This window comes from Bos javanicus, chromosome 4 (genome assembly GCF_032452875.1).
Source record: "Bos javanicus breed banteng chromosome 4, ARS-OSU_banteng_1.0, whole genome shotgun sequence".
In the NCBI taxonomy this organism is placed as follows: domain Eukaryota; kingdom Metazoa; phylum Chordata; class Mammalia; order Artiodactyla; family Bovidae; genus Bos; species Bos javanicus.
In genome coordinates this window covers 27,021,708-27,047,444 of record NC_083871.1, presented here as the reverse complement: position 1 = coordinate 27,047,444, position 25,737 = coordinate 27,021,708, and the positions used below count along the sequence as shown (strand labels likewise).

Sequence of the window (25,737 nt, the reverse complement as noted above, 5' to 3'; positions counted from 1 at the left end):
ACCACTGTTTCACAAGAATTGGGCTTCCCTGGTGGCTCAAATGGTTAAGAATCTGCCTGCAGTGTGGGAGATCTGGGTTTGATCCCTGGGTCAGAAAGATCCCCTGGAGAAGGGAATGGCAACCCCCTCCAGTATTCTTGCCTGGAGAATTCCATGGGCACAGGAGCCTGGCGGGCTATTGCCTATGGGGTCGCAAAGAGTCGGACACAACGGAATGACTAACACTTTTACTTTCACAAAAATTGATATAAAAGTTTCCTAACTAGTCCACTGTGTTTAAAAGTTTTGCACTAATTGCCACAAGTTTATAAAATTATTTTATTTGAGGAAATATAGAATTAAATTTGGAAGAACTGAGTACTAACGTTTGTAGTTTAAAAGATAACAAGGCATTGGTGTGTGAATAGTAAGGCCACACTTGAGAAATGGCTCTTCACTTCTGTGTGCGGTAACTAGCAGCACGTACATAGAGTTTTGCAGATTGTAAAACGTGCTTTCTCTCTTAATTATCGCATTGTTAGATGTGCTTATGTTTATGTATGGTGTCATTTCTAGTTTGTGGAATAGAGTATGCTTAGAGAGAGGAAGAAAGGCTATGAGAGGATGTTTGAAACAGATTGTTTTAGGTGGGATCAAGAAAGCTCTGTTAGCTGACTAATAGTGGAAAAGGAGAGAGCGTGAGCTTCTGGAAGAGGAAGAAAACAGATTCTGTCACGGTTGAGAGTTTCTGATGCTGGCCACTCGCTAACTAGCGGTTTGATGGCAAAGCTGTGACTTGATGGCATTCCTGTGTGAGGTTCAAGGGTGTGACTTTTTAAACTGTGTTTTGAAATTTTGTGGTTTCAGAGACCAAGTGCCCCCTCAATTGATGGTATTTTAACATTGACTTTCTATTTTTGAATCAAGTGGACAGCTCTGTTTTATCATGTTAAAAATGGTTAAAATTTGAATAATAGGTTGGAGTCATGGTGTTGGATACTTGTCTATTAGTACCTCAATAGTGAGGCTACCCAAGTATGATCTATATGTTAAGCATTACAGGGATGAGTCTTAACGTCATGGTTTATTTATGATGTGACACTGGGAAAGTTGTTTGAACTTTCTGAGTCTTAGTTTCCTTCTGTGTAAAACAGAGATGATAACACCTTCCTAGTTACTCTCACATTGTTGTGAAAACTGAATAAATGGTAGAGTAGAACTCTTCGTAAACTCAATCATTATACAAATATTAGTGGTTAATATATAATTTTTTTCCTCTCTGTGCACTTACATGAATTCAAACCCTAGGCTCCATCTAACTTTATGGCTCACTGGCTTCTCAGTGGGTGGGTGGATCCCAGGAGAAAAGAGGGTGTCTTCTGGCTATTGGTACAATTACAGGGGAGTCAGGGATTAGACCAAAAGAAGGGAAAGGAAAAAGAGAATAGACTGACAGCATGTCTTGGCAACTGGTGGTGAGGATAGTTTCTTTTGTGGTTGGTGAACTGATTCCAAAGAATTCTGAAAGGGAAGTTCCGAAAAATATTTTTGGAAAAGGTTGCTTATTTGGGGGTTCATAGTCATTTGTTTGTACATATTATGAAATATTTGTGGCAAAAGAAATCTTTTATTTTTAAACAACCCCTGGTAAGTTCTAAAAAGGAAAAGCTGTTGTTTAGTACAGTGTTTAAAAAGCATTGATAGTAACTTGTACTGAAGACTACTTTTTGTGGGTCACTTTGTTTACAAAACGTACATACCCCTACTGTGTGGTAGGCACATGCTAAGTTCTGGTGCTGAAGTTGCATCTGATCTGAAACCTCCCCTCAGAAAATTCACCATCAGAGCTAAAAGTTGGCAGTTTGGCCATCATTCAGCTGAAGCCTTGAGGTTTTTTTTTTTTTTTTTTGTCAGAATAAAACATAATGTAATTAAAAGGTGAAAAAATAAGAGGAATAAGAGTTTGGAGAATTTGTAATTAACAGGTAATTACTTGCTTTTTTTTTCCTTTTTTTAAATAACTCCAGGTGAAACTACCAGTTTGGATGAGATAGCAGTTCTAAAATGAACTGCTTCTTACAAGTGAAGAGTTGACCCATTTCTACTGTCTCTGTTTGCTCCACGCTAATTCACAGAAGTGAAAAAAAAATCGGTGAATTTGTCTTTTTTTTGTTTGCTTTGTTTTTCTGAAAAAAGCTCTTTATCACTCCTTAAGAAGTCTACCAAATTTGACTGAAAGACCTGGCTGAATTCCATTACCTTGGTAAAAGTAATACTTGGTCCCTGCCCTCATATATTACATATTCACGTAAACTCCGAATATGTGCTTTACCTTGTGTTCCCAGTGTCTGGAACAGAGCTTAACACTTAGTCCTCACTAAATAGCTGTCGAATAAAAGAATGTTGAATATTCCCTCCAATAAAATGAAAATAAATTGAAAAATTACTAGGACAAAAATTGTCTTTGATAAATTTAAACTATCACATTAATTACCCTTTAAAGACTAGTTGGTATCTAACTCCATAAGGGTTTTTAAAATAGTACACTGTGGTTGAAAATTATGTTTGGGATCACAAAACACACAAAAGTTTGACCAAAAAAAAAAAAAAAAAAAGCTAACATCAAGCATTTAGTTAGAATGTAATTCTGTTTTAATTTTTTCCTACAGGGAAAAATATGATTAGGTTGGTGTTGCTTTTATATAATAAATTATAAATGCAAACAACTTGGATTTTATTTTGTATCTCTTACTGCTTTATTTTTATGATTTCATTTGTATTCCAGAACTAGATAAACTTAAAGCTTTGTTTATAATAGTACAGTAAGACACATTTTTGTGTGCTTTGTGGAGTGTTTGATGTTTATATGACCTTTAATGCTGTCTTGAAATTTGCAAGAGTAAAATTTGGTCACGAATTTCAAAAATTTGGAAATTTGGAGAGTACATTTTCTAGGAGGGCAGCTGCTACCATGATCTCTTACCTAAAATATCTCTCCATGTCACTCTTACTGTTTGCTCATTTCACTCATCTCTGTTTCCGTTGCATATTCAGAAATAACATGTACCAGAAAAGTTTAATAATATAATTCTGCTGTGTTCAGTGGTGAAAATGAAACTGGCTTAATAGTCTTTCAGTTAGTACCAGAGGCTCATATACAATCTGGACTAATTCAGCATTGTTAGATTATTGCACCATTTTCTCCAGTTTCCTGAGGGAGTTTTAATTCTGATGCAGCCAAGAGACTCCTAAGGTGAATCCTGCTTTGCTTTCGACCTTAGCCCGGCATTATTGCGGAGTCTTTGTGAGTGTTACTCCCATTTAAACCTGACTTGCTTTTGCTCCTGGAACCCTGGAGTTATTTTTAGCCTGGCTGTGGCTTGGCATGTGAGAGAGTATGTGATTCTTTGTATTGTGACATCTTTTATTTTCAGGCTAGTGTTGTGTGACGACAGGACAGGACGTGTATAGAGAATGGCTCTTGGATTCACTGTCATTTGAGGCTTGGAATTTATAAAACTGGTTGAAGTTGTACATGGAAGAGTAGAGTCTGAAATAAAATTTCACCTCCATTTAATTTTGCCTCAGTTTGGGGAAATAATGGTCTGATTTTAAGATACTCTGATACTATGTATTAGCAGTGTTTCTCCAAGTCATGATATACCTTAGAGTTTGTTCTTGATTTCTCTTCCTGAGATTATTTGAGGTGGCATTTTTTCCCCCCTCAGAGTTTTCCTCAGGGTGTTAATTAGATTGCAACTATTAATATAACCAGCTACTTTAATATCTAGTGTTAATTGCTAATATCTGATGCTTTTTTCTTGTGTACTACCTGAGTGCTCAACACTTAAACTGTTGCAATGGTCTAATCCTGGTAAGAGCTAGCAGAATAAGAGGAAATGGGCTAGAGGAGGCTGGAGACAAGGTGAAATGTATAGCACAACAAAGGTACAGAAAAAGAAACTGAAATGATAGGCTGTACAAATAATGGGTATATTAATTATATACAAATTTTGGGAAAGTTGATTAGGCTTAAGAGTATTTTATATAGAAAATGTTTTTTGAACCAAGTTCTACAAGTTAATGTCTGATAGCTCATAATATTCAGTCAAATACTAAGCACTAATGCAAAATTTATAGGACTGCAGAAGTTAGTGAGGTTATCTTTCTGCTGGAACTCAAAAAGAGTGTTATCATCTATGTCTTTATCTCTTCTAAACACAGATTGAGCATTCCTACATTCTTAATTTCTGAAGAGTATGTGCTTTTGGTTAAGACTGACACTTGGTGTCAGATTGTTTGGATATGAATCTGTAAGTTTTGTCAGTTTGGAGTGTTTTGACCTTATAAAGTTATTAACCTTTATGAACCTCAGTTTTCTATCGGTGTAACTTTTAAATGAATGATCCTTAGCGCATAGGGGTGTTCTCAGTATTAAGTGAGATGGCATGGTAAGTACCACACACAGTATTTCCCACAGTAACACCCAAGAAACAGCTAGGTTTTATTGTTTCCTCAGAAGTAAGTAACAAGTGGTTTATTTTTTTAAACCACTTGTTTAAAATTTGTTCGAAGTTTTTTGTGTTTTGTCTTTGTTTCATTGGATAAGTTTTAAAATGTCAAATCAAATAAAGTAATTCCCTTTTGACCCAGGTGATCTAATTCTTCCCTTACTTTCTCAGTTTTTATTAACTTTCTAATTTATGTATTGCCCTAGGGCTAAATTTAGACTAAATATCAGGAGGACATCAAGAGAGGTGACACTTGTATACCATGACCATAACTAGAACTTTTCACTGACCAATAATTTCTTCTGGCCATTAACCTTTTACTATAGATGAAGTGAAAGGAAAAAGTTGTAGTATTCTCATGTTACGCTTTAAAAAGTGTCAGCGTTGTGTAGTTTTCTGCTATGGGAAATACTATGGTTCTTGTCAATTTAATCAAGTTTTATGTAAAGTAACTCAGAATTTATATAAGCTTTTCTCTTGAATTATTCCTTTATAGAGAATAGAAAAAGATGAGGAATGTTAAAAATCCTTTGTCTAAAAGAAAATACGTAGTTAGCTTTTAGTAATGTATAGTAGGTTAAGAAAAGGACTTCATTTGTAAATTATTAATTGTACTGTACATCTAAATATGGGTATTAAGAACATAAATAATTGCAATTCCTTTATTCAGCAGCTCCTTATCTGCATTCCTGTAATAGTACAATAAATTGTTATATTCAAGGAGAGGAGTGTTCATGTGATAATAATGTTTGCTTAGCTGAAGATTGTGCCATCAAGGTCTTCTGTGGGTGAATCTGTGTCTGTCTCTATTTTCCTTACTATAGTTATTTTTTCCTCCTTGTCGTTTTTGCTTTGTGGATATGTTGACTTTCCCCCCTCATCTCTGTCTTGTATTCTCTTCTGTGTAGTTCTGCAGCTTCCTTTCTCAGTTTTTTCCCTTGACCGTCACCCTTTTCTCTCCCTCTGAAGTAAATTTAACAGGCCACAATAAAGAGTTTAACTTTTATTTTTTTAAGTTATATTCCACTTAATAGGTTTAAAAATATTTTCCATTGCTAATTTAAAAGGCAAATGTATACACAGTTTGTATATATATTTTAAATAATACAGCTCAGTATAACTTCCTTTTGTGTTGTATGCCTTCTTGTCTGAATTTATTGATTAAAAAGCCTCAGAATCTCACAGTTAATGAATGATGTTAAGCTTTATTTTTTATGTGAATCACAAATATCTTGTAGTACTTTCAGGATCATTGTTTTGTTGAGTTGTTACTGTACAGCCTTCAGGAACATGAAGGACGTTTTTCTGAACCTGTATCAACTCTAGAATATACCTTGGAAAGTTATCTGAATAGTAATACCTACAAAATCTACATCAGATTCTTAAGGAGTACCAAGGACTTTAAGATATGTCAGTTTAGTCACTTCGGGTTTTTCTGACAAATAGAATTTTTAAATCTTAATAAATCCCTTTTATTTGATTCCTTAGATACGTGTGCAGAATTTTGCTCATCACCTCCACATGATTAAAAAAATAAAAACAAACCTACTTGAGAGCCAGTGTGAAATCATGGTTCAGGACATGCTTGAATTTTAAACCAAGCCTTAGTTCATGGTCCACTTCTGTGTCTTAAGCTGTTCTTCATCTATAGATTAGAGTTAGTAATATAGCATGTCATAGAGTTGTTGTCAGCATTAGAAATATATGTAAAGTGGTTAGTAAAGCACTAAGCAGTTAATACTAAGCACTCCTTTAAAATAGGATGCTTCTTTTCATAAGAAGGAAAAGCAGAAGTAGGAGATTGGTGACAGTTCAGTATTAGGCTGTGCTTTGAACATCTAACTACTGTGACTTTCCCTTTTGTTATCTATTATGGGGAAAAGCAGAAGTTGAGTTGTCAGTACTGGGACTTTTTATTTTTGTATTGTTAAAGTCTTATGTGAATGAGGCAAAGGGACATTTATGAATATGGCCTGTTTTATCTTATATTGTACTAGTTAACTGCCATGGTAAAAGTTTTGTGTACTTTAGTAAAGAACAGTTTGGCAGTCTTCTGATGTATTAGCTAAATTCATTCTTTCTAACTTACTTTTGTAAGAGGAGCTTAAGGTAATTTGCTGTGTGATTGAGTTTATTTTCCCACAAGCCATATGGGAAGATTCTTGTTTCTTTACATTCTCAACAATGTTTATTATTATCTGTATCTCAGTAGTGGTTTTGATTTGCATTTCCCTAATGTCCAGTAGAGTTTCCCAGGTGGCTCAGTGGTAAAGAATCTACCTGCCAAAGCAGGAGACGTGGGTTTGATCCTTGGATCAGGAAAATCTCTGGAGGAGGAAATGGCAACCCACTCAAGTATCCTTCCTGGAGAATCCCATGGACAGAGGAGCCATGTGGGCTACATGTAGTCCATGTGGTTGCGAAACAGTTGAATACAACTTAGTGACTAAACAACTACAAGCATGTTCTGAGTCTCTGGGTCTTGACTGTGCAGATCCCTAACTAGGCTGGCTTATTCTTTGAGCAGCACTCCATGTCCAGGAGTCGCAGCTCAGTCATGATTGTCTTGAGGATCATTTCTGACTGTGGTCCAGCTGCCTCTTCACAGTGGCTTGCAGCAGTGTGTCTGCCCTCATCACCTCCACCTTGTTACTCTTATACTTATTAATGTTTTAAAATTGTTATTTACTATTTAAGTAAACCTTGACAATATACAAATTAGTTCAGTTCAGTCACTCAGTCGTGTCTGACTCTGCGACCCCATGGATTACAGCATGCCAGCCTTCTCTGTCCTTCAGTATCTTCCAGAGCTTGCTCAGATTCATGTCCATTGAGTCAGTGATGCCATCCAACCATCCCATCCTCTGTCGTCCCTTTCTCTTCCTGCCTTCTATCTTTCCCAACATCAGGGTCTTTTCCAGTGAGTTGGGTCTTCCCATCAGATGGCCAAAGTATTGGAGCTTCAGCTTCAGCATCAGTCCTTCCAGTGAATATTCAGAACTGATTTCCTTTAGGATTGACTGGTTTGATCTCCTTGCAGTCCAAGGGACTCAGCAGTCTTTTCCAACGCCACACTTCAAAAGCATCAATTCTTCGGCACTCAACTTTCTTTATAGTCCAACTTTCACATCCATACATGACTACTGGAAAAACCATAGCTTTGACTAGATGGACCTTTGTTGGCAAGGTAATGTCTCTGTTTTTTAATATGCTGTCTAGGTTGGTCATAGCTTTTCTTCCAAGAAGCAAGAGTCTTTTAGTTTCATGGCTGCAATTACCATCTGTAATGACTTTGGAGCCCAAGAAAATAAAATTTGTTCCTGTTTCCACTGTTTCCCCATCTATTTGCCATGAAGTGATGGGACCAGATACCATGATCTTAGTTTTATGAATGTTGAGTTTTAAGCCAACTTTTTCACTCTCCTCTTTCACTTTCATCAGGAGACTCTAATTCCTCTTTGCTTTTTGCCATAAGAGTGGTGTCATCTGTGTATCCAAGGTTATTGACGTTTCTCCCAGCAATCTTGATTCCAGCCTGTGATTCATCCAGCCTGGCATTTCACATGATGTACTCTACATGAGTTAAATGCCTTGATGTACTCCTTTCCCAGTTTTGAACCAGTCTGTTGTTCGTGTCCAGTTCTAACTGTTGCTTCTTGACCCGCATCCAGACTTCTTAGGAGGCAGATTAGGTGATCTGCGATTCCCATCTCTTGAAGAATTTTCCATAGCTTGTTGTGATCCCCACAGTCAAAGGCTTTAGCATAGTCAGTAAAGCAGAAGTAGATGTTTTTCTGGAACTCTCTTGCTTTTTCGATGATCCAGCGGATGTTGGCCATTTGATCTCTGGTTCTTCTGCCTTTTCTAAATCCATCTTGAATATCTGAAAGTTCTTGTTTCATATACTATTGAAGCCTAGCTTGGAGAATTTTGAACATGACTTTGCTAGTGTAGGAGATGAGTGCAGTTGTGCGGTAGTTGGAACATTCTTTGGCATTGCCTTTCTTTGGGATTGGAATGAAAACTGACCTTTTCCAGTCCTGTGGCCACTGCTGAGTTTTCCAAATTTGCTGGCATATTGAGGGAAGCACTTTCACAACATCATCTTTTAGAATTTTAAATAGCTCAGCTGGAATTCCATCACCTCCACTATCTGTTTATAGTAATGCTTCCTAAGCTCCACTTGACTTAGCACTCCAGGATGTCTGGCTCTAGGTGAGTGATCACACCATTGTGGTTATCTAGGTCATTAAGTATCCATTTTTAAGATTTGTTCCCGTAGCAGATTCATTTTAAAGGTTATGTATTGAGCTATTCCCTTACTGTTACCATAGTGTGACTGACTGTTTTGCCCTGCTTTCTTAAGCAAGGTGTTAGTTTCATGTTTTTCAGGTGGTGAAATACAAGTTTTATGATCATGATCATTGCTTGATAGAAATGAACACCCATAGTAGTGTTGTCACTTAAATATTTTAAATGAGTGTTGATTGACTGTAAATAAAATGAGTTAAAGATATGATGTGTCTTTTGTAGGAAAAGTGATATGTGTAGTTTAAAAATAATGAAGTATTATTTGCAAAATATATATATATTAGAAAAGTTCATGCAGCTTGAAAAGTAAACCAGTTTAGAAGAATGTTTAGTAAAAAGTGAAAGTATTGTTTGCTTTCTCTGTTTTAAAAACAGTCTGGGTACTTACTTACAAATGAGAGAATATTTTCATTAAATTAAAAATTTACTCTTAAAGGTGGCAGTGTAAATTATCTTTTCCTGCTTTTACAAGTGCCTGAAGTGTTTGTCTACTTTTTCCAGTAGAGTTTATTTATTGTTGCACTTTTTACTCCCGTATTCTCTTCCCTTTCCCTATAGAGAGTAGTTGCTCACTGAATTGCTCACAGAAACCAAGGGCAAGTTACATCTAAGTGTTAAGATGCCAGTTAATGATAAAGGAAGGTAGTCTGGTGAAGATTATCACTAGGGAAAAAATAGTGATGTGTTATAACACTGATTTAGATGACTAGTGAGAAGGTCTGTGTATTCTGGGTATACTTATTCAGGGTATACTGGATGTGCCAGATGTTATTCTTGGCACCAAGAATACATCAGTGAACAAAACATACACAATTTATGTCCTCATGAGACTTAGAGCATATGGTATATACAGGAAAACAAGCAGACAGTTCCCACTTAATATGACAAATGAAGATAGTGGCGAGAGAGTGGTTGAATGGTGAACCGTGGAGTCTGATCTGGATAGGGACGTGAATGCAGAAGTAGGCTAAGTAAGGAGAGAGTAGAAGAGTCAGGCGCCTGCAATTGTGAGTAATAACGAAACATAAATCTAACAGGTTTAAATAGTGTAGAACTGGAAGATTGAACAGAGGGTAAGATAGTCATATTCCCATCCAGAGAAGACAGAAAGATGAAGTTTGATGTGTGGTCTTACAGTGGCAGACGTGGATGTGCAGGGAAAGTTGGTGGAAGTGGGATGCTTAGGATGTTAACAGTAGACTTGGGAGTCCTGGTGGGCTGGTGGTTAGAATTTAACACTCTTACTGCTGTGGCCTGGGTTCAATCCCTGGTTGGGGAACTGATACCCCACAAGCTGTGCAGCGTGTTCAAAAAAACAAAGCAAAACAGAGTGTTGAATGGATGTATGTTGAAATAATTCAAGGTTATACAGTACCTAGGATAGAGAAGCTTGTCATGTGCTATGTGTCAAGAGTTTTGAATGATTAGGAATGCCTTGGGGGTCAGTGGTTTGTACCTGTGACTGCATATTGCAAAATCACCTGGGGAGCTTTGCAAACTACCAGTGTTACTTATCCTAGCTTTGCTGCACGTTAGATAATCCAATGGCCAGTTCCCAGCCTCAGCTGTTCTCATTTAATTTGAATGGGGGTGTAATTTGGGCAGTGGGACTTTAAAAAGCCCCTAGGTAATTCTGATGTGCAGCAATTGCACAGTGACAGGGTTTTTTTTTTTTTTTCCTTTTTTACAGGAGACTGGCTGAGAGTTACGGTTAGGACTATGACCCTTCATTGTGAAGTTGGGGTACTTGATAAATGAAAGAATAAGCAGCCTTTGAGAGTGCTGCAGGGGAAGCAGCTTTTACGTAAAGCAAACAGTGAAATTGTTGATGATATAGATGCATTTATTTTTGTCATAGAGCAGAATAAACCCAGAGGGAGGTTTTGGGAGGAAGGGAAGCAACAGGAAGTTGGATAAAGGAGGAAGTAACAAGAACAGTACAGTGGTTAGAGTACAGGAGAGGACTGATAACTACATTTGTCTTTTGATAGTGACATGGCAACAATAACAGGGCATCATGGGTTCAGAATTGGTCTGGAAAATATATTTAGTGGTTCCATGGTCGATGAGAGTTGGGAATTGGGTGAATGGCTCTCAGGAGTCAGTTTAAGACCTAGATGGGGCTGAACTTCATAGGAAGTCCTAGCTCTGTATTCTTCTCTCTGTTAAGGGACGTGGATTGATTGTGTAAGATCCATGGAGAAGTCCAGCATTTCACACTGCTGTTCCACAAGCTCCTAGGGGAATGTTGAGAGGACTGGTCTTTTTTGTTACCACAATAGCAGGACGCCTCTCTGGAGTGTCAGGGTCTGGTTAGTTCTGCCCAGCGTAGCTCTTCTCACTCCAGTGTGCTTACTTGTGTGAGTTGGACCCTCTGCTATACCTAAGAATAGCAAAGCCTTTGCTTTTTCTTTATTTTTACACTTAATGCTTTTCAGGAACAATTTTAATTGCACAACTCTAGATTTTTTTCAGTGTTGAAGAAATGGTGTAGACTTAGAAACAGTGAAAAGGGACCTTGTATATTACCTAGGGAAATTTTATTTATACATTGGAATTTTATGCATAAAGGATTGAGATGAGTTTCATAAAGAAACCATTCAGTCTGGATTAACTAAAGTATAAACTATTTATGGAACTAGAAATTTATAATTGTTTCATTGATTCAAATTTGTCAGAATAAATTACTTTACTGCACTTCATTTGTTTAATTTGATACGTAACTTGACTTTTTTTGCATTGTTTAACTTGAGAGATGTCAGCAGAGTGTAGCAAATTTCTTTTAAATTAAAGCTTTTTAAAGTATAATACTAGTAGACTTCAAGAGCTACCCTAGTTATACAAATGAACTATGGAATTACTTTTGAAAGACGAGTACATTTAAAAGCATCAAAAATTTTAATGTATTTTTGGTCACAATAGGGTAAGTAGTATAGTCGTCGATTTGGTGGTAGCTGGATATATAAGTAAGAAAATTGTATGCTAAGTGGAAAATATACTTTTGCATAATTACAGTATATTATATCAGCCAGTAATTAAAACCCATGTGCTGTTACCAAGCAGAACGTATGTCCATGATTAAAAGCTGTTATACTTTTAAAAATTAATTGATTTTGTATTCAGTGATCTTATTTCACGTTTGAATTATGAAAGGAAAATTAACTTTTTGATGTTGTGACACTAAGCATACAATGCCTATGATGGGTCATAGGGGTTTAGGGTACATCGAAAGGATGCTTTTAACAGCCGGTTGTGACCTGCATCTTTTTTATATGTATCTTTTATGTTCGTGGTCTTCAGATGTGCTTAGCAAGATGACTGAAGAGCAATTATTGGTAAATGATGCTTGTTTCCCTTTTCTCTTTTTTGGTTTGCATTCATTGATTTACCTATGTTTAGGTGGGTATGAATGGTACCCATTTTTCTAAAGCTCAATTGATATTTATTTAAAAATAAAAGCTGCACAACTAGTCAGTTATCTCAATCATTTGTGGGCACATCTCATAGTTTAGTTTGCCAATACAGATTGAGACAATTCATAAGAGTGTTATTAAGATATTTCTTTGGCTGTGGCAGCTGACATCATTTGGCTTAAATTTTCTAGACCAAAATTATTTCTGCTATACTATATGGTGGGAGATTCTGATAACTCAGGTCAGCATTTGTTATGTTAGAATATAGCCAAAGCTGCTTCCTGAAGAAAATTTTGGCTTGCTTACGTGGCTTTAGTCTGCCAACTTATAAGAGTTGTGAGAACACTAGTTAGGCTCTTTAGTATTTATGGTTTACCTTATTTTTAGCTGTGTATATTAATAGATTAGGGCTTCCCTGGTGGCCCAGAAGGTAAAGAATCTGCTTGCAATGCAGGAGATACGGATTCGGTCCCTGGGTTGGGAAGATCCTCTGGAGGAGGAACTAGCGTGGCAACCCACTCTAGTGTTCTTGCTCGCAGAAACAACCCTATGAACCTCGAGGGCTACAGTCCATGGGGTCCCAAAGAGTAGGACATGACTGAGTGACTAAGCTCAGCACTGCACAGCGCATTAATAGATTAACTCTGAATCTGAAATACAGACTACCAACACTCAGTGACTGCAGGTTACATAATACTCAGCACCTCTTAAAGCCTGAAAGAATTGATGTTAAGGAAAAATGCCTGAGAGTTATGTAATCCAGTCTTTCTTCTAGATTTGCAAATTTCATTTGTAATTGTGGTTAGATTCTCTTAACTTCTGTCCTTGGATATAGCGTGACTACTAGAAAATTACAGTCTTAGAACACATTAGTTTTACTTCTACAGAATTGCCTTTATTGACTTGCCTTTTAATGTTTATGTCCACCTAACTTAAAGCCATTATGAGAGTCAGTTTTGTTAAACTTTCTAATGAGTTTCATGTAAAACTGTCTGAGAACATTAACCAGTACTTCATGCTTTTTTTTTTTTTCCAGATAAATTCCTATTTAATACAATTCTTTAAAAACTCAGAGCTGCAGATATAGAGCAACAGTTAATGAGAGGAGGCTTGGATATCATCTGTTCCCAACCTGTTTACAGATGAAGAAATTGAGGCTCAGAGAGGTCAGCTATAAGTGGCAGCTATAAGTGGCTGGCCTAGAACCCGGTTCTAGAAATTGTGTCTTCTAACAGCTGACCCAGTTTTTTTTTTTTTTTTCTTATTTTAAAGTTTTCAAAAAATTGAGCTGGAAGTGAAATTGACATAAGATAGTTACCATTTTAAAGTGAACAATTCACTGGCATTTAGTATACTCACAGAGATGTGCGGTCACCTCTATCTAGTTCTAAAACATTTTCATCACCCCGAAAGGAAGATTGCATCCACTACAGCTGCTTCCCATTTTCTTCTCCCAGCAGTTGGCAGCCATCATTCTACATTCTGTCTTACGGATTTTTCTAGGCTGGGTATTTCATATAAATGGAATCACATAGTATCTACCATTAGAGGCTGGCTTCTTTCACTTAGCGTAATGTCCTGTCCCCATTGTAGCATATATCACTACTGCCTCATTCCTTCTTATGGTTGAATAATAAATACTTTTTTGTAAGGAGAGACCACAATTTGCTTATCCATTTATTCATTAGTGGACATTTAGGCTATTTCCATCTTTTGGCTGTATGTATATGTATTTGAGTTTTCAGTCCTAGATATATTCCTAGGAGTATAATTTCTCAGTCATATGGTAGTTGTATGTTTAAAGTTTTGAGTAACTGTACAATGGCTACACGATTCTATACAATGGCTACACGATTTTATTAATACATACTTATTAATACATACATATTAATACTTATTTATACATATCCCCAGTTTCCTTTCTACTTCTCTTTGTAAAATTGTGGTGACTGGAAAAGGAAAATGAACCAAAGATCAATTTGTTTTTTTTTTAAGGTGTCAACTTTTATTTGGTACATCTTATAAAATAGATTCTTCAAACAGGTCTATGGTTTTTCTAGAGGTTCATTGACTATGATCTTGCTTTGTTCCTTTCATTCAAACTGAAGTGAAGTTGTGTTCCTTGCTTTCTTTTCTCTCACTGTATTTATGTTGTTAGAATCCGTAAGAATGGTTTTAGGGGTCTGTGCGTGCACGCTAAGTTGTGTCTGACTCTTGTGACCCCATGGGCTATAGGCCCCCAGGCTCCTCTGTCCATGGGATTCTCCAGACAAGACTAATGGAGTGGGTTGCATGTCCTTCTCCAGGGGATCTTCCAGACCCAGGGATGAAACCCGCGTCTCTTACATCTGCATTGGCAGGTGGATTCTTTTACCACTGGCACCACCTGGGAAGCCTTTTAGAGGTCTAAGTAAATGTAAATCTGTTTACTGTACAAAATAAAATGAAAAGGATGAAAAAGTAAAAATAGAGAAAAAACAATAGCAAAAATAGTCTTGGGTACCTTCAGGGTTATTTATAGGCTTTAATTGACTTCAGTGTGGGTCAGATTTCTTTGTGTTCTGCTTTTGCAAAGAGCTTGGCAGTTGTTTTTTGTCTCTTTATCCATCCTGTCACTATAACTTACTTATGAAAACAATGCTTTGTATTATGCTTGATAAATGGGTAATACAGAAATTTCAAAGTAAATGGTTTAAGATAGGGTAGTCATTAGATACCTTAAGTTTTTGATTAAGGTTGATTTTAATTTAGTTTGGAATAAATAATGACCTTCTGACATTATTAAAGTCTGCCTATTTCTTACAGTATTTCATTTTTAATTTGATTTTTGTCATAGAATGACCCTAAGTTATATTTACCAGAAAAAAAAAAAAAAGGTAAGATGGTAATGTCAACTTGGAAAGATCTAATTGAGTTTTTCTGTTAATAGAGAATATATTAATAGAATATAAACTTAAATCTGTAGTACTGAGGAAAGAATCTGAAGGTCATTGTTTTTATGTCTTTATTTTTAAAGATAGAGACCTACTAAAAAGGTGTTTAGCTTTATGAAAAGTATGAGCTATGTTAGACTTTTTTTTTTAAGTATATAAGGCACAAAGATTCTGGAATTACCTTCAGTGATAAGAATTTTATAAGGGACTGGAGAAATTTGTGAAAAAAGAGCCTTATTAGATAGCCAGACTTCACAGTATACCAGAAATGGTTGCTTTTACTGATTTCAAATAGATTGAGATCTGGACTGGAGTTAAACACATGTCTGACCACCAGAACATTATATATATATATATATACACACACACACACACATATATACACATATATATACATATATACACACACACACACACACACACACATACACACACACACACACGCACACATATATATATAAAACAGATCTAGCTACATGGTTGCCCTGTGACACTCCCTGGCATTAGGCTTTTATCATCGCCTGTGCTGGCGCTGTGCCATCATGATTAACTCTGTCTCTCACTGCTACTTTTATTCTCATCACCCTCAGCTGACAGTCGCAAGGGATTTTATTGGCTAGATGACAGTCACCGCTTACTCTTGATTACCTATATTATTTGATAGAGCTATTCTGTTTGGCTGTCTCATAGACCATTAAACCAGCTCTAGAAATCTACCCTTGTAACTATGGCCCAGTGTGATGGGGGTCATTCTTATAATTCAGAGCATGGTGATCTATACTTCAGGAATCCCTCGGAAGATGGCTTAAACCGTAGTCGGTAGGCATTTTTAAGAAGCCCAAGAAGGGAGGCAGTGTATCAGATGAGTGCTTTGTCCTCAGCAGCAGTTTCATTTTTTTCACATAGAAACTATATTTGCTTCAGGTACTGCTTTTTGGATTTCTGGTAGTCTTAATGATGATCTCAATAGGAAAATAATTTATTATGTATAACCCAGTTAAGGGTTTTAGAATAGAACCTTTTTATTCTCCTAAGTTTACCTTCTCCTTGCATTTATAGTAATTCACAAGAGACTTCCAAGGAGTTGCCTTGACCATATCTGTGAATTTGTTACGTATACACTTACACACACCCCTCACTATCATCTCAAGTTAATTTTTAAGCCATTTAAGTATAAGAAGTATGTAATTCAGTTCCTTTTAGATATGAGTAAACAAACGTTGACAGACATTTTGATTGCCCGGGGTCACATGATCGGTGAGCAGAGCTCAGATTAGAAAGCAGAGCTACTTGTGTATTACAGTGTGTGGTATCTATTTAGACTTGAAACAAAAATGACTTCCATATTGTTGGCACTTACCTAATCTTGGGTAGGGATTTTTCCAGTTATGACTTGATTGTCCTTGTAAGGAGTAGACATACACCCTAGTTATGTCACATAAAATGGAGAATCCAGGGTAGTGCAGTGGAATGCAGCTGGTCCTGTGGGAACTAAAATGCTGACCTAAAATCTTACTTCTCTCTCTTTCAGGGAATCACAGAGTCTCTTGTCTTTTTAGAGTGTTATCTGCCTCATTTCTGTTTTTCTCAGTTGGGTTCCTTGCTTACTGAGTGGCCTGTATGTCACCTTAAAATGGCTACTCCAGTTCCAGAATATACATACCCTTTTTCAGGCTCAGTGCCCATCATCGACAGGCAGCAGTTTTTAGCTTTTCAGATTACCGAGAAAGAGTCTAGCTCAGTTCGCTGATGGAGCCCGGTCTCACCAAGTATATACACTGTCTGCCTTGGTGCACAGCCATGCTGTTCCTCAGCGGTCTTTGCATCAGGGGTACGTTCCTGGTACAGTCAAGGTTGGAGATGAGGCAGAGAAGGTGGGTAGGATACCGTGAGTCTCAGGGCTGTGGGTGAGAAGGTGGGATCGGCACATGCCTTTTACATATATAAGAATTACTGATTGTAGTTTTTGTTTGTTTAGTAAACTACTAAAGAGATCTTATTTTGAATGGCAAAGACTGAATAGACTTTATCATGGGATATCTCTAGATCCCATACATTTCTGGTATTTTAGAGTTTATTAAATGTAAATAAATCTCAAAAGTAGTAGCTCTCAAGGGTGGAGATACATGCTTCTAGGGAATGTTTCTTTTAAGGATTCCCCCCTTTGGTCAGATTATTTATTTTAAGGCTTGTTTTTAATATTTTATGGTCCATTTTTTTTGTGAATGAGTGTTTAGTCTAATAGAAAGAGAGATTCCTCCTGAATTCATGCATGCATTCATACGTGTCATAGAATCTTTGTGTTGTGTTCCAGGAATTTTGCTAGCTATGGGCACATTAAATTGAATATTGTATTTTCTCTGCTCTTAAAGAATTCTGTGCTTTGGAAGCTGAACTGTCTCTAATGAAAGACTCTCTTTGTACCTTTGATTCCTTCACCTACTTCTCTGTGCGTCATACCTTATCTCACTTCTACTTTTTTCTGGATCCTTCCCTAGAGCCTGTTTGCGTGTGTGTGCTCAGTCGTGTCCAATTCTTTTGTGACCCCACAGACTGTACCTGCCCGGCTCCTCTGTCCATGGAATTTACTAGGCAAGAATACTGGAGTGGGTTGCCATTTCTTCCCATCCTAAAACCTGATATATGTACAAATCTGTTCCCACGCACCTCTGAACTACTGCAGTCTATTTTTGTGTTTACTACTCTTTAGATGTCACTCTCAGTTACCTTGTAGTTGTCAAATCCTCTGGACATTGACTGGCCTTTACCTACTGAGCTCTTCTCCTTTAGACCTGTTGATCATGCTTTCTAAGATTGTAGGGCTCCATCCATTACTGGTTCTTCTTATACCTTTCTGAGCTTACCTTCTCAAGTCATCTTCGTGAGCTTCATTTTTCCTTTTCTGCTTCTTAAAATGTTGATTTTTACCACTATTTCATCCTTGACTTTCTGCTCTCTTCATAATATGCTTCATTGTAATTTTTTTTTAGATGACTGTGTGGTGATCAGTTCTGATTCTATCAGTCCTGAATATTCCCTTGAAAATAACTTGCAGTACTATATCCATTTGCTTGCTGGCTGTCTTCACTTGAGCTCTGCGTATATCTTTACTCTGAATATGTCCCATACTGAACTTCACTTCTTCATCCACAAAACAAAACAGCAAACATTCCATCCCCCAGCCCTCTTTCTTGTATCTTGTTTAGGGTGACTAGTTGTTCAGCCAGCTTAAGACACTGTGATGACGGCTCTTTTTCACGCTCCATGCAGTCTACTGATTTGTTGACCAGATCTTCTAGATATTTCTCCAGAATGCAGATTTCTGTTCATCACACCTGCTTCTGCTCTATTTCTGGCTTTTAGGTAATATGACTATAATTGCTCTTTATAGATTTTCCTGCCTATTTCAAATCTTGCACATAATTGATAGAATGGTTTAAACTTGAACAGTACATATGCCTCTGACAATCTATCCTTTAAAAACAACTTCCAGTGGCTTCCCTGTGGGATACTCTTTTTTGCTTCAGTGCCTGCTCCTCTTGTCTTCTCATTATCAGTTGCCCTCTTCTTCACTTGGCTGTGTCCGTTAGCCTCTGAGATTAATCTTACATATCACCTTTGTCAGGATGTGTCCTCTGATTTGTTCACCCCTCCTCCTTTTTAGGCTGAGTTGGAGTACCTGCTCCTTCTTACTAGCGCCCTGCAATAGCTGATGCATGTTTGTCATTTTCTTACTGTATTATTTCATATGTAATTCTCCTCCTCCACAAGATTGTGAGCTTTTTGAGACCCAGAACAATCCTTTACTTGCAGAACCTGCCTATAGGGAGCACATGCTGGACTTTAATAAATGTTTGATCAATGAGTGAAAGACGTTTCTGGTCTAGAAAAGGTAGATATACATAAATAATTGCTATAGAACTTTAAATAGTGCAGTGGAGACGGAATGCAAGGACTGAACCTTCTAGCTGGGCAGGGAGAGGTGCTTGTAACAGAAGACTTGCTTTGTAGAAGATAGAAGTTTGAGCTGGTTCTTGAAGGGAACTTGATAGAGGTTTTGCTAGAAAGAGAGAATCCATCCCATAGAAAAAAAGCAAGAGAACAGGTCCTACTCATGAAAAAGCCAGGTGTTTCTAATTCACAGGTCATTTGGCCTTTGAAAAAAAAGGAGGATAGAATAGAGGAGAGGCAGGATGGAAGATGGAATAGAGGAGAAGCGGCTATTGTATTCTTGCAGGCCTGAGCAGAGGTCTTACCTCAGGCTTTGGTGGTGAGGAGAGGGAGGGCTACGAGAGATGCTTAAGCTGTAAAATATAACTAATTAGTTGAGTGTGAGAGTTCTAAGAGGGCAGTTCAGGATAACTCTTAAGATTTCTTTTTTCAGTGATTGATTAGGTACTGGTATCTCCTTTTAATTTAAATAAGGGAATATAGGAAATTTGGGGTATGGTATAAATTTAATTTTAGACATGATGAATTAGAAGTACCCATGAGAAATTCAGGCAAAAACGTTCAGCATACTGTTGAATATAAGTGTTAGAAACTCAGGAGGTGTATCTGGATTGGAGACACAGCTTTGGAAGTCATGGTACATATGAGGTAGTTAAAAGTAAACAAGATTACTTAAGGATTGCACATATAGCACGACTATAGGAGAGTGAAAACAGAATCCTGGGACTTGCCGGTGCTCTTCTGCTTAAAGATAATCTGAAATACTTGGAAAGGAGTATCAATATCCCTTTATTCTTTCCAACTTTATCAGATTTCAGAAACTTCCTCTTTGCAGCCCGTTTGTTCCTTTCATTCTTTGTTGTTGTTCAGTTGTTCAGTCATTTCCAACTCTTTGTGACCCCATGGACTGCAGCACGCAAGGCTTCCCTGTCCTTCACCGTCTCCTAGGCTTTGCTCAAATGCACATCCTTTGAGTCAGTGAGGCCATCCAACCATCTTGTCCTCTCTCACCCTGGTCTCCTCCTGCCTTCAATCTTTCCCAGCATCAGGGTCTTCTCCAATGAGTCAGTTCTTTGCATCAGGTGGCCAAAGTATTAGAGGTTCAACATCAGTCCTTCCAATGAATATTCAGGGTTGATTTCCTTTAGGATTGATTGGTTTGATCTCCTTGCTGCCCAAGGGACCCTCAAGAGGCTTCTCCAACATCACAGTTCTAAGGCATCAGTTTGTTGACGCTCAGCCTTTTTTATTGTTAAACTCTCACATCCTGCTAGAAAAGACTGCTGGACTACATGGCTGCTGGAAAAGCCATAACTTTGACTACACAGACCTTTATTGGCAGAGTGATGTCTCTGCTTTTTACTCCGATGTCTAGGTTTGTCATTGCTTTTCTTCCAAGGAGCAAGCGTCTTTTAATTTTATGGCTGCAGTCAGTCTGCAGCGATTTTGGAGCCCAAGAAAATAAAGTCTGTCATTGTTTTCATTGTTTCCCCATCTATTTGCCATGGAGTAATGGACTGGATCCCATGAACTCATTTTTTTGAATGTTGAGTTTTAAGCTACCTTTCTCCCTCTCCTCTTTCACCGTCATCAAGAGGCTCTTTAGTTTCTCTTCCCTTTCTGCCATTAAGGGTGGTGTCATCTGCATATCTGAGGTTATTGATATTTCTCTGGCAGTCTTGATTCCAGCTTGTGCTTTATCCAGCCCGGTATTTCACATGATGTACTCTACATATAAGTTAAATAAGCAGGGTGACAATATACAGCCTTGATGTACTTTCCCAATTTGGAACCAGTCTGTTTTTCCATGTCCGGTTCTAACCGTTGCTTCTTGACCTGCATACAGGTTTCTCAGGAGGCAGGTAAGGTGGTCTGATATTCCCATCTCTTGAAGAATTTTCCAGTTTGTTGTAATTCATACAGTCAAAGACTTTAGCACAGTCAGTGAAGCAGAAGTAGATGCTTTCCTGGAATTCTCTTGCTTTTCCTGTGATCCGATGGATGCTGGTAATTTGATTTCTGGTTCCTCTACCATTTCTAAATCCAGCTTGAATATCTGGAAGTTCTTGGTTCATGTGTTGTTGAAGCCTAATTTGAAGATTTTGAGTATTATCTTGCTAGCATGTGAAATGAGCATAATTGTGTGGTAGTTTGAACATTCTTTGGCATTGCCTTTCTTTGGGATTAGGATGAAAACTGACCTTTTCCAGTCCTGTGGCCACTGCTGAATTTTCCAAATTTGCTGGCATAGTGAGTGCAGCCCTTTAACAGCAGCATCTTTTAGGATTTGAAATAGCTGAGCTGGAGTTCTGTTGCCTCTGCTAGCTTTGTTCATAGTAATGCTTCTTGAGGCCCACTTGTCTTCACACTCTAGCAAGTCTGGCTGTAGGTGAGTGATCACACCCTCATGGTTATCCAGGTCATGATGGTCTTTTTTGTACAGTTCTTCTGTGTGTTCTTGCCACCTCTTAACATCTGCTTTTGTTAGGTCCATACCGTCTCTGTCCTTTATTTAGCCCATCTTTGCATGAAGTGTTCCCTTGGTATCTCCAGTTTTCTTGAAGAGATCTCTCTTTCCCATTCAATTGTTTTCCTCTGTTTCTTTGCTTTGTTCGCTTAAAGAGGCTTTCTTATCTCTCTTTGCTGTTTTTTCAAACTCTTGATTTAGATGGGTGTATCTTTCCTTTTCTCTTTTGCCTTTTCACTTCTCTTTTTTTCTCAGCTATTTGTAAGGCCTCCTCAGACAGCCATTTTGCCTTTTTGCATTTCTTTTCCTTGGAGATGGTTTTGATCACCACATCCTGTACAGTATTACGAACCTCTTTCCATACATAGTTCTTCAGGCACTCTATCAGATCTAATCCCTTGAATATATTTGTCACTTCCACTGTATAATCATAAGAGATATGATTTCATTTCAATTCATTCTTTATGCAGCTGGTTTCTTCTTGAGGCTGTTAGTTTATTCCTCTTTGAAGTGTATGTTGTCAAACTAAACTAGGGAAAAGGAAATGCTTAAATCATTTATGTGAATTCACATCCCTTCATGAAACGGGCACAGGTATTCTAAGTTTACGTCTACTAAGAAACAGACCGCCATTTTTTAAACATATTACACTCTTGGTTTATCTTTTGTTTTTCCTTTTTTGATAGTGATATAGATACAGATAAATATTTTGCTTCTTTCTTTAAAATAACTATAAAGTGATAAATCACATCTTGGACTCACATCAGGTACACCTTGTAGCACGTGTTGGGACTGTGGCAATCCCAGCTTTGTGGCGCATTTTCATGGAGATTGTTGCGGCTCAGCTTTATTCCATTATTGCCTTGCAGAGGTGATTCCCGATTTTTCTTTTTCGAGAAAAGTTGTTTTATTCTTAGGTGATTTTAAAAAATTTTATTCAGAATTTAACAAAATAATGTGCTGGCAATTTTTGATCCCTTTCTTGAACTCTAAATTCTTTGTGTCACAGGTATACATGTGTTCCCCATCCTGAACCCTCCTCCCTCCTCCCTCCCCATACCATCCCTCTGGGTCATCCCAGTGCACCAGCCCCAAGCATCCAGCCTGTGGCGGATTCATTTTGATATTTAGCAAAACCAGTACAATATTGTAAAGTTTAAAAATAAAATTAAATTAAAAAAAAAAATTCTTTGTGTCAAAGACCAACCCGCATGACCTACTGAAATGTCTGAGATACATTTGTTTCTGTTACATACTAGGGTAGGAGAGGAACCTTGACTTGAAAGCCTCAGCTGACTAGTGGAACAGGAAACAGGTTCAATCCCTTGATTTTGAAGATTGAGTAATAATGAGCCATGAAGTCAGATGGGCTGAGACCTATCCCATTTTCAGTAAGTAAGCTGGTAGTAAATCCTCCCCACTTCAGTTCCTTACTTGCTGAGGTTTTGATCCTGGGTACCATGGTCAGTGACTTAAAACTAGAGTGTTTAGTTAGGGAGGATATTTTTCTATTATTTTATCATGCATATTTAAGTACAAAATTAAATACACACACATACAAATGCAACTTTGGTATTTTGCCACCAGAATGTAACCCACATGAATAATAATGTTTCTGTCACTTGGTGGCTTTCAAGTTCTGAGTATAATTTGTTAGGGCTTGCTGTATTATCTTTATTTATTTTGGTTGAGTCAAAGTAAAGGCTTTTTATAGAAAAATCTCCTCCTTATTCCATAGGAAAATCAGGGTGATATGTTGGAACTGGCCTTTGGCTTTTCTATTTGTGCTCCGTGGGAGGGAAAAGGAATGATTCCTGTAAGTGGAACTTTCATAGTTTTGAGTGTACATGTTTCCTTTTAGCAACAATTTTTCTTTGTGAATAAATTCCATTTGTATAAAAGTTAGATCTCATAATTAAAAATTATATTTAAAAAGCTGTCCCACAAGATGTTAGGATTTGATTGCTGATTTTGATCTAGCTGGCTTTTGACCACACCAGATTATATTATGAGAGGAATTTACACACTAGGTATCCGGAATAAAGACAGTGATGTTCTTTGGGAGGAGTGGCATTTTCGGTGGAGCTGGTTGAAGTATGTGTTAATGTGTTATGTCAACTAAAATTCTGATCACCTAACAATTTTCCTTAAATATATGACACGTATTTTGTGTATATTCTCTCAGGTTTTCCTGTATCAGAGATGTTGATGTCTTATTCCCTATACTAAGATGAGAGATTATGAAATCTGTGAAATCAATCTGAATTGATTTTAATATAATGTAAAAATAAGTTTCTTTATACTTTATTTAAAGTAGAATGAATTTTGAGCAGTTTTACAGTTGAGTTTTGTACTTTTGGGCATTGATAAGGCTATTGCCAAATTCAGACTTAAATGGAAGAAAGAAGGGAAAACCACTAGATCATTCAGGTATGAACTAAATCAAATCTCTTATGATTAGACAGTGGAAGTGAGAAATAGATTTAAGGGACTAGATTTGATAGATAGAGTGCCCGATGAACTATGGATGGAGATTTGTGACATTGTACAGGAGACAGGGATCAAGACCATCCCCATGGAAAAGAAACGCAAAAAAGCAAAATGGCTGTCTGGGGAGGCCTTACAAATAGCTGTGAAAAGAAGAGAAGCGAAAAGCAAAGGAGAAAAGGAAAGATAATAAGCATCTGAATGCAGAGTTCCAAAGAATAGCAAGAAAAGATAAGAAAGCCTTCTTCAGCGATCAGTGCAAAGAAATAGAGGAAAACAACAGAATGGGAAAGACTAGAGATCTCTTCAAGATTTTAGAGATACCAAGGGAACATTTCATACAAAGATGGGCTCGATAAAGGACAGAAATGGTATGGACCTAACAGAAGCAGAAGATATCAAGAAGAGGTGGCAAGAATACACAGAAGAACTGTACAAAAGATCTTCACTACCAAGATAATCACGATGATATGATCACTGACCTAGAGCCAGACATCCTGGAATGTGATGTCAAGTGGGCCTTAGAAAGCATCACTACGAACAAAGTTAGTGGAGGTGATGGAATTCCAGTTGAGCTATTCCAAATCCTGAAAGATGATGCTGTGGAAGTGCTGCACTCAATATGCCAGCAAATTTGGAAAACTCAAAAGTGGCCACAGGACTGGAAAAGTCCAGTTTTCATTCCAATCCCAAAGAAAGGCGATGCCAAAGAATGCTCAGACTACCACACAATTGCACTCATCTCACACGCTAGCAAAGTAATGCTCAAAATTGTCCAAGCCAGGCTTCAGCAATACATGAACCGTGAACTTCCAGATGTTCAAGCTGGTTTTAAAAAAGACAGAGGAACCAGAGATCAAATTGCCAACATCCGCTGGATCATGGAAAAAGCAAGAGAGTTCCAGAAAAACATCTGTTTCTGCTTTATTGACTATGCCAAAGCCTTTGACTGTGTGGATCACAATCAACTGTGGAAAATTCTGAAAGAGATGGGAATACCAGACCACCTGACCTGCCTCTTGAGAAACCTATATGCAGGTCAGGAAGCAACAGTTAGAACTGGACATGGAACAACAGACTGGTTCCAAATCGGAAAAGGAATACGTCAAGGCTGTATATTGTCACCCTGCTGATTTAACTTCTATGCAGAGTACATCATGAGAAATGCTGGGCTGGAAGAAGCACAAGCTGGAATCAAGATTGCTGGAAGAAATATCAGTAACCTCAGATATGCAGATGACACCACCCTTATGGCAGAAAGAGAAGAGGAACTAAAAAGCCTCTTGATGAGAGTGAAAGAGGAGAGAGAAAAGTTGGCTTAAAGCTCAACATTCAGAAAACGAAGATCATGACATCTGGTCCCATCACTTCATGGGAAATAGATGGGGACACAGTGGAAACAGTGTCAGACTTTATTTTTTGGGGCTCCAAAATCATTGCAGATGGTGACTGCAGCCATAAAATTAAAAGACGCTTACTCCTTGGAAGAAAAGTTATGACCAACCTAGATAGCATATTGAAAAGCAGAGACATTACTTTGCCAACAAAGGTTCGTCTAGTCAAGGCTATGGTTTTTCCTGTGGTCATGTATGGATGTGAGAGTTGGACTGTGAAGAAAGCTTAGCGCTGAAGAATTGATGGTTTAGAACTGTGGTGTTGGAGAAGACTCTTGAGAGTCCCTTGGA

At 37.6% G+C, this 25,737-nt stretch overlaps 1 protein-coding gene across 6 annotated transcripts in view; it reads left to right on the top strand.

Annotated features, from left to right (window-relative positions):
• Positions 1-25,737, top strand: part of SNX13 (sorting nexin 13) — a 148,512-nt gene that overhangs the window by 8,324 nt on the left and 114,451 nt on the right. Inside the window, exon 1 of one of the 6 annotated variants that reach the window (XM_061413645.1) lies at positions 2,036-2,131. The exons of 4 other annotated variants lie outside the window; for them this stretch is intronic. Coding sequence is in view for 1 of the 2 variants with exons in the window: in XM_061413644.1 (XP_061269628.1) it covers positions 22,921-22,956 (36 nt within the window). In the remaining variant the exon portion in view is untranslated. Of the gene's footprint in view, positions 1-2,035; positions 2,132-22,845; positions 22,957-25,737 lie in introns of those variants that run through there. One more of the 6 variants, XM_061413644.1, reaches the window with a different exon arrangement.